We start from the raw sequence: 16,918 nt of genomic DNA on the forward strand, positions 1-16,918 counted from the left end.
CAAGTACAATGTTGAATAGGTATGGAGAAAGTGGACAGCCTTGTCTAGTCCCTGATTTTAGAGGGATTGCTTCAAGCTTCTCACCATTTACTTTGATGTTGGCTACTGGTTTGCTGTAGATTGCTTTTATCATGTTTAGGTATGGGCCTTGAATTCCTGATCTTTCCAAGACTTTTATCATGAATGGGTGTTGGATCTTGTCAAATGCTTTTTCCGCATCTAAGGAGATGACCATGTGGTTTTTATCTTTGAGTTTGTTTATATACTGGATTACGTTGATGGATTTCCGTATATTGAACCATCCCTGCATCCCTGGGATGAAACCTACTTGGTCAGGATGGATGATTGTTTTGATGTGTTCTTGGATTCGGTTAGCAAGAACTTTATTGAGGATTTTTGCATCAATATTCATAAGGGATATTGGTCTGAAGTTTTCTATCTTTGTTGGGTCTTTTTGTGGTTTAGGTATCAGAGTAATTGTGGCTTCATAGAATGAGTTGGGTAGAGTACCTTCTGTTTCTATTTTGTGGAATAGTTTGTGAAGAACTGGGATTAGATCTTCTTTGAAGGTCTGATAGAACACCTTTTTCTTTTTGAGACACTGTCCTATGCAGTCCAGGCTAGGCTCACACTTGCTGTGTAGCAGAAGATGGCTTTGAGCTTCCAATTTCCTGCAGTCACTTCCTGAGTTTGCAGTTGAGCACTATGGTACCTGCTTTTCTATGGTGTTGGGGGTAAAACCCAGGGCTCTGTGCATGCTGGCCAAGCAGGTTTTTGGTTAAATACAAGGATCTATCTATCTATCTATCTATCTATTTATTTTATTTATTTTCATGTGTGTGAGTGTTTAGCTTACATGTATGAATGTAAACTTCACGCATGCCTGGTGCCTGCAGAGGTCAGAAGCCGGTGTCAGATCAGATACCCTGGAACTGGAGTTTCATATGGTAAGGTGCTGGGACTCAAACTTGGGTCCTCTAGACGGGCAGCTAGTTCTCTTAACTACCGGGCTGTCTCTCCAGCCCAAACAACTTTCTTTAATAACTTTATGCATCAATGGAGGAATCTTAGAGCTAAAAAATGTAATGCAAATCTAACCCCCTCCTCTTCCTTCGAGTGACTGGTAAGCGAGCCAAGGGAATACTTTTCCGAATGTAGTATACATACCCGTTACTGTTTTCGTTCGGTAACTTTCAGGACTTGCTCAGTGCTGTGGAGGGGAGAACAGCTCTAGAAAGGGAAGTGAAGCTCTACCAAGAACGGCTGCTTGCGTCTCAGCGAGCCTGGGATGCCTCGAAGCAGGAGCTGACCCAGCTGAGGAAACTCTGCCAGGAGCTGGATGTGAGCTTGAAGGCCAGCAGGGAGGCCGCCACAGCCTCGCAGAGCCGGAACTCCCGCTTCAGGGAGAAACTCGCAGCTCTTCTTTGCAGCAGATTCGACACAGCTGAATCCACAGAGGATGCCATATTGGAGAGGATTCGAGAGTTAGGCATCGAGGAAGAGAGCCAGAGAAGGGTGAGTAGGCCATGGCCTTTTGCAAACGTTCTCAGCCGTCGCTCAGCATATTCAGCAGCCATTTCTTGGAATTAGTTAACATATAATGGGGCATGTTTGTTCTACTTCCAGCTGTACATAGAAAGGTGGGAGTCATTCTTGGAGTTGGCCATCATTCATGGACTTGGAGATGTCCAAGCAGAATTCCATCTCTCCAAAGCATTTACGCATGGTGGCGTGAACTCCCCCAGGACTCTGAAACTTTCAATGACTTTCTTTCGCATTTTCTTTGTCTCTACTCCCTCCTCTATGTCCACGTGTCTGCGTGTTGTATGTGTGTATCTGCATGTGTCTGGGAGCATGTAGGGGCGTGGCCTGTGCTGACTGGTGGTAACTACCCAACCCCAGAGCTTGGCGATGTGGTCAGCCGCACTAGTCAGCTTGCTCTGGAGAGTCTCTGTCTCTGCCTTTCGAGGTTAAAATTAGAGGCAAGCCACCAGGCCCATAGGTATTGCTGCTTAGTGTTGCTTCTGGAGTCCCACACTGAGTACTATAAGCATGGGGTCATTTCCCTAGTGTCAATGAATTCTTTTGTCTTTTTTGCAATGTTGATGATAGGACCCAGATTTTCACACTTGGACAGAAGCTCTATCACTGAGCTACCCTTTTGAGTTTTAAAAGATTTTACTTTCTCATCTTATCAGCAAGTAGTGCAAAGTTCATAGTCCCGGTTCAAAACTGCAACATTCTTCAGGTTCATTGTGTCTTTTCTTTTGGGGGTGAGTGAATGATGTTTTTGAGGTAGACTTTCATTATGTAGCCCAGGCTGGCTTCTGACTCACAGTAATCCCCCTGCTTTATAAGGCCTCATGAGAGCTAGAATTGCAGGCCTGTTCTACCACATACCCCACTATGCATTTGAATCTAGGGTATTCATGGGCTTATAAAATAAATATACAAAAAAGCCTCATATATGAACCACACACATTTCTCTATAAGGAGTTTAGACTGTACTCTACTGCCAAAATGGAAATGACTGTGCTAACACGGAACCCGTGAGCCACTCCAGATGGGATGAATGGAGGCTATAAATTGCCTAAGTTATTTATGATGCGGGTTTGCTGTCCTGAAATATCAGGCCGGGCCAAGTCTTGCTAGCAAATGTTATCAATATTTGCCTCACGAGGTTATTGCTTGTTAGAGGCATTCAGTGGAAGAGTTGTTGTCGGCCAATCAAAACAACAAATGTTAACTGTTGCTGCCATGTCTTTTTCCCTCCATCCTCTGCACACTGTGCTGAGGCCCAGGAGAACCAGTGAGCAGATCTACTTAATAAATAATAACACAGACCATTTGGCTATAAAGCAGATCCATAATTCATACTGTTAACAACTGTCGTTGTCCAGAACGCTCTACTTAGTGGAGTTGACATCAGCCCAGACTGTTATGGGATGGTCGATGCCAGATTATGATGTGTATCCTAGGTAGTGAGTTTTGAAAGTAAATGGCATCATGTGTTGTCTTAGGATTTCATTGCTGTGGAGAGACACCATGACCAAGGCAACTCTTATAACGGACAACAGTTTAATTGGAGCTAGCTTACATTTTCAGAGGTGTACACCATTATCAACACTGTGGGAAGCATGGCAGCATCCCAGCAGAAACGGTGCTGGAGAAGCCATGAGTTCTACATCTTGATTGGAAGGCAACCAGAAGGAGGCTCTCTTTCATACTGAGCAGAGCCTGAGCATAGGAAGAGACCTCAAAGCCCATACCCACAGTGACATACTTTGTTTAACATGGCCACACCCACTCCAACAAGGCCACACCTCCTAATGGTACTATTCCCTATGTACCAAACATTCAAACACATCAATCTATGGGAACCATATCTATTCTAATCACCACACAGGTGCCTGTAGAATCGCACTATGGATAGTTCTTATGATGTTAGACTCATTCAAAGGAGCTAAGTCATCTTAGATGCCGCTTACGCACAGGTCAGTTCTGTGTCTTTTGTATTCTCCTCCTCTCTTCTCCTTCTGTCCCTTGTAACTGTAGTTTTTCTTGTCTAGTGCTTTATATTTGACTTTTCTTCTCCTTTTAAGGAATCTGCGTATAGCTGAGATCATGCAATATTTTTCTTTCTTTGTCTGATTTCTTTCACTTAATACAGTGTCCCCTAGGTTCATCCATGTTGTAGTAAAAATAGTAATAGGGAGATGGTATAGTCTCTAATCTGTTCTAAGATATTTACTAAGTATATATCTTAGAGCATCTTTATATACCTTAAATTTGCACAATAATTTCTAATTTTTTTTATGAGTAAGTGAATGTGGAGGGTGTGTGAGCATGTGTGTGTGTGAGAGAGAGCATGTGTGTATATGTATGTGTGTATGTGTATGTGTGAGCATGTGTGTGTGTGTATATACAAGCATGTGTGAACATGTATGTGTGTGAGCATGTGTGTGTGTGTATGTGTGTGTGAGCATGTGTGCGTGTTTAATAAGCGAAGACACTGTGACTCTTGGGTCAGCATTGTCCCTCGGGTACCATCCAGTTATTTTTCTTTTTTGAAACAAGATCTCTCACTGCCCTGAAAATTACTAGTAGGCTAGGCTGCCTAGTCATTGAGCCTCAGGGGTCTGCCTCTCTCTACTTCACCTCGTCCTGCTTCTATTGTGTGGGTTCTGATGGCTGAATCTAGGTCCTGGTCCTTGCAATGCAAATGATTTACTGACTGAGCCCTCTCATCAGCCCCTCAATGTCTTTTTTCTTTTTTAAAGTTAGTTTAGGAATGCATTTGTAAGTAAAGAAGAAAATGCATGCATGCTCTGCAAGCAGTCTGTGGCCTCTTTACCCAATGCACTTTGTTTTGTTTTGTTGTTGGGCTGCAGCCTGTAATGCATGTGCACCACTGAGGGTCGGTCCATTTGTTCCTGTGGCTCAGTTTACTCAATGGATTCAAGAAATCACTTACAGAACTGGGAAGAGCTTCAGGAAGTTGTCCTGAGTGGTGATATGGGTGTTTTAATAGTTAATATCACCCCCCCCCCATTTTATTGCTTTTCATTCTATGTATCTCGGCTTCTCCCTTGCTCTTTTAATCCCAGCTTGAGAACCATGGCATACAGTTGCCAGCATAATGCTTATGTTTACTTTCTAAAGCAAAGTAGTGAAATAGGGCTAGTCATGCCTCCCTCTCTCCCTCCCTCTCTCCCTTGCTCCACCCCCCCTCTCTCTGTGCCTCTCTCCCTCCCCATACAAATAAGAATGATTCTGTCTTTTTAGTATCTTTCTCTGTCTCCCCTACCCTGTAATTTTTCTCGGAAGCCACACTTCCCATTTAAAAAACCCCAAATCAGGCATATAGCTGGTGTCCTGTGTGATTTCTCTTCAAGTAAAATCAGGAGAAAATGGATTCTGCACATCATCTTAGAAATGTTTTTTGAACAGTGGGCTCCTTACAAATTGATAAATCTGTGTGGAGGAGGCCACTTGTCCCTGCCAGTGCCCTGGACACAGGCAGCCAGCTGTTGGGTCATACTGTGTGACGGCCCGGCAGGCTTGTCCTGACTCCGAGTCCATCTCCTGTGTGTTCTTACACTCAGGATGTTGCTTTTCTTGTTTCCTCCTTCCTTGGCTTTCCATCCTCTCTCTCCTAGATTTCCAGTTCTTAGTAGACTAGAGGACACCGTCCCTCACTTCTTCAGTAGTAAGTCATCTCTACTTCTTCCTTGAATTTCTGCTTCTGGCAAAATTTAATTTTCTCTTAAAAAAAAAAAACCTCTTATCATATCTTAGACCAGGGATGCTTAACCAGGGTGCTGTTTATATTTAGACTGCATAGTCTTGTTATTTATTTATTTTGAAGAGAAGAGAAGATCTTGCTGAGTAGCCAGACTGTTCTGAACTCATGATTTTCTTGCCTTGGCCTCCTTGGGTTCTGGGTGTGCACCATCATACCTTGCTCTGTATGGGATAATGTGTGTGTGTGTGTGCATGCATGATATATATATATATATATATATATATATATATATATATATATATACACACATATGTGTGTGTGTGTGTTTGTGTGTGTGTGTGGCAGGTGGTGGCAGTATCCTATGTGTTCTAGGGCATTAGTAGCATCTCTAATCTTTTTCTCTTAGATTCCAGTGGGACCGTCAGCATCAATTTGAGACAACCCCTGTATCTTTAGACATAGCCAAATGCTTCCCTGTCAGGAGCACAGTCATTCCTGATTGAAACCCTCTGCTTCAGAGGAAGGTCCTATTGCTGGATTCAAAAAAGATTTTTTAGATGTTATTATGTTTATATGTTAGAAAAACATGTAACAGAAGTTTAAGAACACCTATTTATTAGTAGTCTGCAAAGTGGCCTGAGTTCAAATTTCAAGGCTCTTTGGGGGCATTCTCGGGTCTACACAGGTGGTGTGCAGGGAGGATTCTCTTGGCTTTATTTAACTCAAATGCTTTTGTCTCTGATGTGGCTTCTATAGAAAGATTTCTAACTGACCAAAGACTATAGGTAAAAAGTTTGGGAAGCACAGGAAAATTTTTTCTTTTATTATTTTGAGATAGGAATCTCATTTAGCTCAGGCTGGCCTTGGAACTTGTTTTGTAGTCAAGTATATCCTGATTTTTATGCCTCCACGTCCCAAGTGCTGGCATTGTAAGATAGGTCACCACATCTGGTCAGCAGAGGGAAATTTCCGAAGGTTAAAAACAAAACCTCTTTAAGGAAAGAACATATGATGGGTTGAACCCATACTTTGGAGCAGAAATACTGGTGCAGACACAGACATACTGTACTGAAGTGGGACATGGACTGCACATGCATGGTGCTGGTTCTAGGAACTGACAATGCCCATTGAGGCTTTTCAGCATCTTTTGATCTGTGATGATATTACATTTTTCCCTGGGGAAAAACAGTTTCTTAAATATGGCTGTGAGTAATTTCCCGCCAGACACTGATGTGAAAACTCACTGAAGTACAGAATGAATTGTATTATAAGCTTGGTATTCTGAAAGCCATAAAAGCATAGAAGGAGATTTTAGTTTGTTCAGTCTAGCTTCCTCCAGGTGTCACTTGGGTCCTCTCTAGGACAAGTAGATGACAGGCCTCTGGCCTTCTCCATTGACCTGGGCCCCCTACCTGTTTGCTGCCTGGTATTTAGACAGCTTTAATCACCAGAAGAAACATTCTCTTTTCTTATATAGGGATGCTTGGGCTGGGGCTGGGATATTGAGGTGCATTCTATTGTAGATCAGGCTAGCCTAGAACTCCCGACAGTCTTGCTTCTCTCTTTCAATGCTGAGAACGTTCTGTTTTGTTTTTAATGGTGCATTGTTATAGATATTGAAGACAAGCTCATACAGGGTAGACACGAGCTGAACAACTGGCTTATGTGCCCAGCTCTGTGATAGATTCGTTTGAAAGTTTTTCAATAATGTAGTTATTTTATTATTTTAATGTATTAGTACTTTGCCTTTATATATGTGTATGTATGTACCTTGGCGGTCAGGAAAGGTCACCGGATCCTGGGATTGGGGTTACAGACGGAGTGAGCTACCATGTTGGCTCTGGGAATTGAACTGAGCCATGCCGCTGGCCCCTCATGATGGAGTCTTAATGCAACCATTGAAATGCTAATCATTTTGAAGGATATAAAATGATTTTTAAACTGCTAATAGGTAAAAAAAAAAAAGAAAGTTGTATACATGACATAATCTTGACTATATCCTAACAATATAAAACTGACACATTATTTTAAACAAGTTAATAATTATGGTCTTTGTTTGGAGGATCACAGATTTTTTTTTCTTTTTTTTTGCCGATTTTTATTTTTGGCCCTTAATGACTATTTCACAATACATATTTATTGAATTGTATTATATTACAAAGGGATGAATGAAAACTCAAGTAAATGTGGACTTTCTTTTCTAATTTATGTTTATTGGGCCTTCATTGAAGATCTGATAGTGAGCCAGATCAAATCTTACCTATAATAGTATTTCAAAAAAATTGACAGCAGCTTTAGTGTCTTGCGCTAGCATCTCTCTAGAATGAGTAGGGATGCAGGGAAGAGCCTGTTTTCTGTTCTTAGTTTAGACTGTAACAAAGCTAAATCAGCCAAGGCGATTAGCATTGTAGTGCTCTGTAAACATCCATCACACTTTTCCCTTCTGCTTCCAAAAGCAAGAGAAACAGATCTATTCACCAGTCGTTTATCTCACTTTTATAGTGTGCAACATTTCCTAAAAACCAAATTCACAAAAATCAATGTGGGTGGTCTGAAAGTGCATTTTAAGTGGATGATTAGACTTTTGCTCTTCGTTTCCGGGAACAGGACCATCAAGACAAAAGACAGGGATTCCTGCAAAGGATGCAAATGCTGGGGGAATGTTTGATGTCACCATATTAAAAAGAATTTGACCTTTCAGACTTTCCAGATACTAAAATGATAATGTTATTATATAATTATACCACTGAAGTCTATGCTATGAATAGCCAATATTCATTTGAAGTATAAATAGAAGTCCCTCCAGCTGTCTTTCATGATAAATAAACACAATCTTTAATCAACTAGATGTGGTGGAAGAGTCTCTCTAGGGAAATGATATTTTTGTGGTTCTTGAAATTACTTTGTCTGAACCTCTTCCCCTTCCAGCTTAGCTTCGAAACCTCTAAGTTTATAACTGTTATGGAGGTAAGTAAATAATATCTGTAAATATTTACCAACTTAGGTTGTTTAAGGAATTATGGAAAAATGAAGAACATCCACCACTATCAGTCTGGTGCCTGTCTTAGGTTTTACTGCTGTGAACATGACCATGACCAAGGCAACTCTTTTTTTTTTTTTTTTTTGGTTTTTTTTTTTCGAGACAGGGTTTCTCTGTGTAGCCCTGGCTGTCCTGGCACTCAAAAACCAAAAAAAAAAAAAAAAAATCCAATTGGGATTACTTTTTATGCCGGGCGTGGTGGCGCACGCCTTTAATCCAAGGCAACTCTTATAAGGACGACATTTAATTGGGGCTGGCTTACAGGCTCAGACATTCAGTCCAGTATCATCAAGGCCAGAGCGTGGCAGTGTTTGTTCAGGCAGACATGGCCCTGGAGGACCTGAGAATTCTTCATCTTATTCTGAAGGCAAACAGGAGAAGACTGGCTTCCATGTGGTTGGGAGGAGGGTCTCATTGCCCACCCCCACAGTGACACACTTCTTTCATCAAGGCCACACCTCCTAATAGTGCCACTCCCTGGGCCAAGCATATTCAAGTCACCACAATAACAAATACAGGTTGATTTCAAACAGAGGAAAACACAGCTACAAAATGACCTATTTTAAATGTAATTTTTACAAGGAATCTGGCAGTGGGTGCCATAGTAGTTATGCTTCTTGGATGGAGTGATGGATCTGAACACTTAGTTGGGTCTAAACAAGGCTTCGCTTTCTTCTCCGTCTTTGTTTCCAGATGGCCTCTCAGCTTGAAGCCCAGATCTCTGAGTTTGTTGGGAAGTTGGGAAATGAATCTGAGTCTCACCAGAAAGCCCTACAGAGGGCCCATGTGGCAGAAAAGAAGCTGGAGGCTCTTCAGAGTCAGCTGAGTCACCTGGAGGGAGAGCTGCTTTCTGGAGACGTCGTGAGAGACAATTTGTTTCTAGAGAAGCAAAAAGTAATAATGGGATGGCGAGTTCATGGCGAAAACGTCTGTCATATGCTAAAACTACCCGAGAATGTCTTGAATGTTGCAGTGTTTATACTGATGATGTCTTGAGTTACAAGCAAATCCCAATTGTTTAGGGTTCTTTTGATTGTCAACCCAGGTAACCTGGTATATATTTATTGTATGTCCGTTATCTAAGATATTGGTAGGTTTGGGATACATGAAGTATGATCCATAGTTTCTATTATTAAAGGCTCAGTGTTTAATAGACAAGACAGGCATTAAGATACCCTGCTGTACTAGCATAGATGTTATAGCTGCCATGGTACTAATGAAGTATTATAGGCATTTCTGGATAAGGAGATTTTACGTAGATCAATTTATCTATGAAGGATAAATAGGATTATAGTGGGGGAAGAGGCAGGTGCTATAGAGGGAAGCAGTTTAAACAAAGGCATGAAGCCTTGTAAATGCTATCTTCAGAGCATGCAAAGTGAGTTACTACCCATGGTAGAATGTGGCATTCTCTGTGGGGCTATGACAGAGAGGATGGGATGTGGAGATCTTTTTAGATCTGAAGATCCCTTTTCTCCGATAGAATATAAAGTATAACTAATTACTGTGAACATCACAATGCAGCCACCTGCTGCCTGATGATGCTTTTGCTGGTGGTAGGCTGTTTGTATGACAGCGGTCCTGTGTGATCGTGCTGCACAGCAGTAGAACATATGCTTAACTCAGCACCTCAAAAGTTAAAAAGAAAGGATAAACAAGTGATGTTGACATTGTCCCTGATGCTCACCCAGAGACAGCACTGTCTGATCCTACAGGTTTCAGAACCTAGATCCACTGTTGAGCAATCCATGACTGGTGGAGTTGATGCCCTGAAGGGACAGTGCCAGTAGGTTAGAGGAAGCAAGGATATGTGAGAGAATCGTCCCCCTCTAAGGACCTGAGTATGGGGAGGGCATCATAACTTTGAGGTAGTTTTACAGAACAGTGAGTAAGTGGGCCTACTTGCTCTGTGCTCAGTGTGGATAGAAGGGAAGGGTGCATAATCATGAGAAGAATGAAAAAAAAAACCCAGGGTTTAAGAAAGGTTTTGTTGGTAATGTTGAAGAGGTCAGAACTTGTGAGCTACCAGGGTCCATGGGAGAGAGGGCATGAACAGAAAAGGAGGCACAGAGGACCAAGAATGTAGGGACAAAATTTGTTGTGCCAGATACTCTTTGGTTAAGGCAATTGTACTTGGGAGACTATCTCCTTATCATCTTTGTACTTAAAGGAAACTGAGGAACCAGGCTGTGGGGGCCACACCTTGGAGGCAGAGGCAGATAGTTTGAGGCCAGCTTGGTCTATGGAGTGAATTCCAGGACAGTCGGGGCTACTAAGAGAAATCCTATCTTGGAAAACCAACCAACCAACCAACCAACCTATCAGTGAACCAGCTAGTCAATCAACCAGCGAACCAGCTAGTCAACCAACCAAACCAACGAACCTATATATATATATATTGAGGAAGTAGTGCCATGGCTATGTTGGGGCATCAGATATGCAGAGATGCCAGTCCACAGGAGGCAGGTGGACTAGCGACTCAATAATATAACTAGTGTTCTGATGGAGATGGTGTGGGATGTGGCAGGAATAGCAACTTCTTTCTTCCATTATGGGGACATGATCCTCCCTCCTCCTCCTCTTCTTCTTCTCCTTCTCCTTCTCCCTCTTCTTCTGTCAAGGACAGGACCTCACACTGGAGCTCAGGCTGGCCTTGGACTTTGTATCTCAGGCTGGCCTGGAACTCACTCTTTAGCACAGGCTGATCCTGAACTTGTGGAAATTCTCTTACCTCCCTATTAAGTGGTAGAATTACAAATGTGAGCCCCTAGGACCCGTCTTTGTGTAGGTTGATTTCTCTTCTCTTCTTGCCATATAAATGTATTACTAGTCTTAATTGAAATTATGCCAAAATAGTTTTCAGTTATGAAAGCAAATTACATAAGCTAATTATGTCCACAGTGAGTTTTCCACAGATGCAAGTAGTAAGGGCACGTTCATGTAAAATTAAAAGTGAGGATGTATAGAGATTAAGTGGTAATTATGATCTAGGCTCATGCAATACAGAGTGGAACACATGGTCTCTAACTCATCCTAACCTGTGATCCAAATGAATAAAACACACAGCAGCCCTTTATGTCTATACAGGTAAAGATTTTTAAGCCAGTAAGGCATGCCTGTATAGGACTAAGGCACAGGACTGTAAGATTGAGAATAGCCTGGGCTACATAGTAAGTTCAAAGCTAGCCTGGGGCACATAGTGATAGCCTGTCTCCAAACAAAACAAAAAACAGAAAAAAGAAATAAAAATATTTCAACTGCAATCTTAAAAAAATATTTATTTTAGTTTAAATAGCACACACACACACACACACACACACACACACACACACACACACACATGAATGTAGGTGCATGAGGAGGTCAGTAGAGAGCATTTGATCCCATGGAGCTGGAGTTAGAGGTGGTTGTGAGTCACTTGAATGGGTACTGGGAAACAAACACAGGTCCTCAGCAAGAGCAGGTCATACCCTCACTTGCTGGGCTGTCTCCAGCTCCATCAAATGTCATTTTATGGGCCAGTTAAAGTCCTTAAAAGATGGGTGGGTAGGGAAGTGGGGGGCGCTATGGGGGACTTTTGGGATAGCATTGGAAATGTAATTGAGGAAAATATGTAATAAAAATATTAAAAATTAAAAAAAAAGTCCTTAAAAGAGCCACCTAGTCTGTGGGGCCTTGGTTTGGTCCCAGCTGAATCCCTTCTTGCCTGCTGTAGAGTTGAGTAGCACAGAGTAAATGGGCCACATATAGAAGTGGAAAGAGATTTTAAAATTTTAGATGTTAAGCCTCTCTCAGATTTGTAATTGGAAAAGATCTTTTCCCAGTAGTCTGCCAATTTGTCTGAATGCCGGTGTCCGTAGGCATGTGGACTTATTTCTGGGTCCTCAATGCAACTCTGTTGGTCAACATGCCTGTTTCTATGCCAATCCCATGCACTTGTCATTCCTGCAGCTCTGCGGTACAACTTGAGATAAGGAATGCTGATACCTCCAGCAGTTCTTTCATTATCTAGGATTGTTTTTAGCTATCTTTGTGTGTGTGTGTGTGTGTGTGTGTGTGTGTGTGTGAGTGTGAGTGTGTGTGTTTCCACAGTGAAATCTGCCCTTTCAGTTTCTGTGAGGAACTGTGCTGGAATTCTGATCAGGACTGCATTGACTCTATAGATTGCTTTTGGCAGGACGGCCATTTTAATCCTACCGATCTATAGCATACATCTTCTTCCTCCACTTAAAATACAATCGGTAGGAGCTAGGTCATGCTCAAGCACAGATAAGATATTAAATAAAATCCCAAAGGGAGAGCTACCAGGGCAAGAAGGAACTGACAGTGTGACATCACATTAATAAAATTGTCTGTGGCATCAAAACATAGTGAATGATGCTGTATTGGTAGTTACTGCAGCTTATACAGATGGTTAAGTTGTATTTATCTGTATGCCACTTAACAAAATTGGAAAATATACACTTACAGATAATGTCATCCTGATGACTGAAATATAGATAGTTCCGGGCTTTAAGCTGATACACTTAAACTGCAGGAAATTATTCTCATTTCAACATCTAATTGCCTGAAAGTGCCAGATGCTGAGGAGTTACTGCAACAAGAAGGCGATATCAGAGCTAGACTCCAATTCTGCAACTGTCACAGAGCATGATGCTCTGTGGTGGGAGCTCTCATTCAGCACACAGTTAGCATTCTGCGTCTGAACATGCTCAGATGAACAATACCAATCAAATGAAGGAAGATCTTTAGTCTGTTAAAATATGAACTGTGGGGGCTAAAAGGACTCAATGGTTATAAGCACTTGCTGCTCTTATAGAGGGCCCTGTCAGCACCTACGCACCTGGTGTCTCACAAATGTCTGGAACTCAAACTGTAGCAGATCTGGTGCCCTCTTTTGGTCACATCAGATACTGCATGCATGTGGTGCACATACATACATACAAACATATATACATACATACACACACACAAGAGCAAAACATACATGAAAATAAGTCAAATATTTAAATGAATGCAAACTGACAAATTTCAGACAGTTCTGCTTTAGAATGCTATTTACTTATGTTGAATGGAACACTTTAAAGAACGTTTCCTAAAGCTTCCCCCTCCGTGTGTGCGTGTGCGTGTGCGTGTGCGTGTGCGTGTGCGTGTGTGTGTGTGTGTGTGTGTGTGTGTGTATGAGTAGTCAAAAGGTTGGAAATATGTGTCTTCCTCAGTTGTTCTTGGTCTGACTTCTTGAGATAGGGTTTCCCACTGAAACTTGCTAATCTGGCTGTCCTGGCTAGCCAGTGAGTCCCAAGGCACAGTCCTGGCCCTGTCTACCTATTCTGGAATTACAGAGGCACACTAAGTGTCTGGCTGTTTTAAACATGTGTGTTTTGGGGCTTACACTCAGGTCCTCTTGCTTGTACTATAAGCACTTTACCAACTGAGTCGCCTCTCCAGCCTTGTTAAAGCATTTTAACTAAAACAAAATGAAACAACAACAATAACAACAAAACTACCCCAAACCTCTTGTTTAGCTTTTGTGTATTTATGAAGGACTTTGGTTTTGAAGTGATAGCTAAGTGCCTGGGAGAAGCAAGACTTCAGTAGCTCTTTGCTAAGATATGTAAAGAGAGACCAGGGGTAGAATTAGAGGTATAGCCCATTCATCAAATGGAAGAGCTTAAAAATGTGTTTGATATTAGACTGATGTCCAGGTTATGGTCCAGGAAAGTCCAGAGTGTTTGGACAGGAAGATGGTAGAGATCAGTAAGAGTGTTCAAATGTTCACTACTAAATTTCAAAGGTCAGAAGCACAGCTCTGAGATGGCCTGAAAGATAACCACTTGTAAGGTTGTGATAAAGAGAAGGATTTGAGGAGACCACACATTAACTTCCATGTCCCTTCTTCATTTCTGTTTTTGGGCATAGTATCTGAAGTTTCTGGACCAGCTGTCAGAGAAAATGAAGTTGGGCCACGTAGCTGCTGACCTTGGCTTTGACATGTGTCTGGATGTAGTTCTAGCTCGCATAGAGCAGTTAGTTCGCCTTGAAAGCAATGCTGTCATTGAAAACAAGACCATGGCTCACAACTTACAGAGGAAGGTAGGCACCATTGCCCTTCATAGTACCGAGAAGAGAAACTACCAGAAAGCCCAAGTGTTTAAATGATCTTCTCCCACCACGATCAGTAGCATGTTCAAGAAGCATTTTATAACGTTATGTATTTAGAAGTGGAGTCTCAGTTCTGAAGATCTGAGGGCAGCACTTCCCTGCCATGATCTTCACCTCCATGGCCCAAAATAGTCACTAGAACCAGTTGCCTGTGTTTCACACAGAAGGTTGGAGGAAGGGAAGAGGGAAGCCAGAGATGCAAATGATATCTTGTAAAAGAGATTCTGGAAGAAGTTATGTTTATAGCATGGTCACAATTCTCCTGGCTGAACCTGGTTGCAAGAGAGACTCACAGATGTAGACATTAAATCCATAGTTTCTGCTCTTTTGAATGAAAGGAAAGCTGGAAGCATTGAGCAGTTCTGTGTATACCAGCTCTATTGAGCCAGAAAGCAGAGAGAAGGGCTCTCTTTTCATCCCATTGAAGGCAGAGTTAGTTTAGAGCAATGAATGAATGAAAGAACAAATAAAAGGGATAGAGCACAATTATTAGTCTTACAATTATCAACATCAGAGAGTGAGAAAGGAAACACAGAATAATGAATAATGAATAATAATAATAATAATAATAATAATGTTTCTTCTTAGGAGAAACATTTTGTATAGAAGCTGTACAGGGAATCACAGCTGTATAGAAGCTGTACAGTGGGGACCTTGGACTCTGCCAGATGGTGTAACCTGGGCAAATCACATGCTTCTGTCTGTTTCTTCATATTATGACAGGAAAGACATATACCCCACAGAGGAGTTCATATAGGAGGCAGAAAATTTGAACTCCTGTCTCATAGAATAAACTCTGTGCTCACATGGACTCTACTACAGTCCACTGTGTCAGGAGTTCTCTCTCTCTCTAGAGAGAAAAAAAAAAAACGGAAAACCTGCTCACCATCAGGGACATCGAAATGGGCCACAATTCTTTCTTCACATCTCAGAGAATTGATTTCCTCTCTTAATACCGAATGCTATTTCTTCTTAAGGATTATATCATCATTACAATTACCAGTGTACAGAACTGCCGGTGGCCATTTGCATCAGAGTGCTATTTGATATGAAGTGGCTGAAGAGGGGGAGCTGGGGCAGGCTGAGTTTGACCCATGGTATCCATGAGGAGAGACTTTCTCTAGCCTCCATGTACCACATATGCTGCGGCATGCATGCATGTGCCGCCCCCACCGTACACACAATAAATAAAAATGTATTAGAAAAACTGGATAGGGCCACACCCATGGGAACACAGTCAACACTTAATAGATTCTGTGGGAATGCAATAGGAGTAATAATAATAATGATGATGATTATAAAATAAGGGTGACAGAGGGCTGTGGTTGGGAGGAGGTAGGTGGTAGGTCCTGGCGGGAGTAGGAGAGAGGATGAGTGTCATAGGTAGGCTAAGGTTTCAATAAGATCAAAATTCATCATATACATGTTTGCAAATTTCAAAGAGCAAATGAAACCATTATTCAAAAATGTTAAAAGGGATTTGGTTAGAGAACTATCAGGAAAGGGTTGTTAAGGCGTGACCCAGGTGTGGACACAGCTGTCACAGTTAGGCAGAAACACAAGGTAGTTTTTTCAGTAAGTCCTTCAATGCTGTCACAGCACTTAAGGGACAATGCTATGGTCGTCAGCCTGGGCATTCGACAGTTCTTCTCTATCCTCATTCCCAGTGTTTGCGATTAAAGACGTCAGTGCCTGGATTTAATATCTGCCCGGCGAAGTGATAGGCAGAGCCCAGGAGATGCTTTCCCTCAGAGTCATTTCCTACAAACCCTTCAAATTCCCTTCATCAACTCGATTGGCGGCACAAGCGACGTTCCAAGACCTTACCCTCCGCTGGGTCGGAGGAGCCCATGGACCCCTGCATAACACAAAGTGTTGGAAAAAGCGAAATCAACATGAAGTCTGTTTCTGAGAGTCAAAGTTTGTAAATAAAGCTTCCTTAAAAGTCTCCTTGGTACATCCTTCTGCAAGAATACATTGGCCTGCACCCTCGGGACTCCTCAGCCTGGTTCTAGGGGGCTCAGATTAGCTAGGGCAGGTTTTCAGTATGATGGGGCCCTGCTCTTGTTTCATAAAACATGGTGCAGGGATCGAGTCCACTGAGCACTGAAGCGGATTTGTCTGTGTCTTATTATTTTCTACTTATTCTGCTCTTGATAAGCCTATTTTATTCGTCTTAAAAGTAATTTTACATTTTGATTATGAGGCACAGAATATTGGATGAAGCAGCTGTGGAGAACTGACTTTTTTTTCCTCATATATTCTGGGGGCTCTTTTGTCCTGTATTTTGTAGCTACAGAATTCTTGGAAAAAATACGAATACAAAAATTCAATCAGGGAAAGGAACCCAGTGACCTTTTTTGATGGTTTGCAAATGAGTCTCATTGAAGTACAGATAAAAAAAATCGACATTATCTGAGTAATTCATTTATATTTACTGACTGTTCAATTATTTTTTTTTCTTCAAAAAA

At 41.8% G+C, this 16,918-nt stretch overlaps 1 protein-coding gene across 4 annotated transcripts in view; it reads left to right on the top strand.

The window, feature by feature from the left end:
* Positions 1-16,918, top strand: part of Ccdc170 (coiled-coil domain containing 170) — an 82,571-nt gene that overhangs the window by 50,987 nt on the left and 14,666 nt on the right. For 2 of the 4 annotated variants that reach the window (XM_029482616.2, XM_085842599.1), the window contains exons 6-8: positions 1,198-1,515; positions 8,979-9,179; positions 14,205-14,378. In XM_029482616.2, the coding sequence (XP_029338476.1) occupies positions 1,198-1,515; positions 8,979-9,179; positions 14,205-14,378 (693 nt within the window). Of the gene's footprint in view, positions 1-1,197; positions 1,516-8,978; positions 9,180-14,204; positions 14,379-15,170; positions 16,917-16,918 lie in introns of those variants that run through there. The other 2 variants (XM_085842600.1, XM_085842601.1) reach the window with 2 other exon arrangements.

The sequence above is a fragment of the Mus caroli genome, unplaced genomic scaffold, assembly GCF_978045245.1.
Source record: "Mus caroli unplaced genomic scaffold, Mus_caroli_1 scaffold_9, whole genome shotgun sequence".
Classification (NCBI taxonomy): domain Eukaryota; kingdom Metazoa; phylum Chordata; class Mammalia; order Rodentia; family Muridae; genus Mus; species Mus caroli.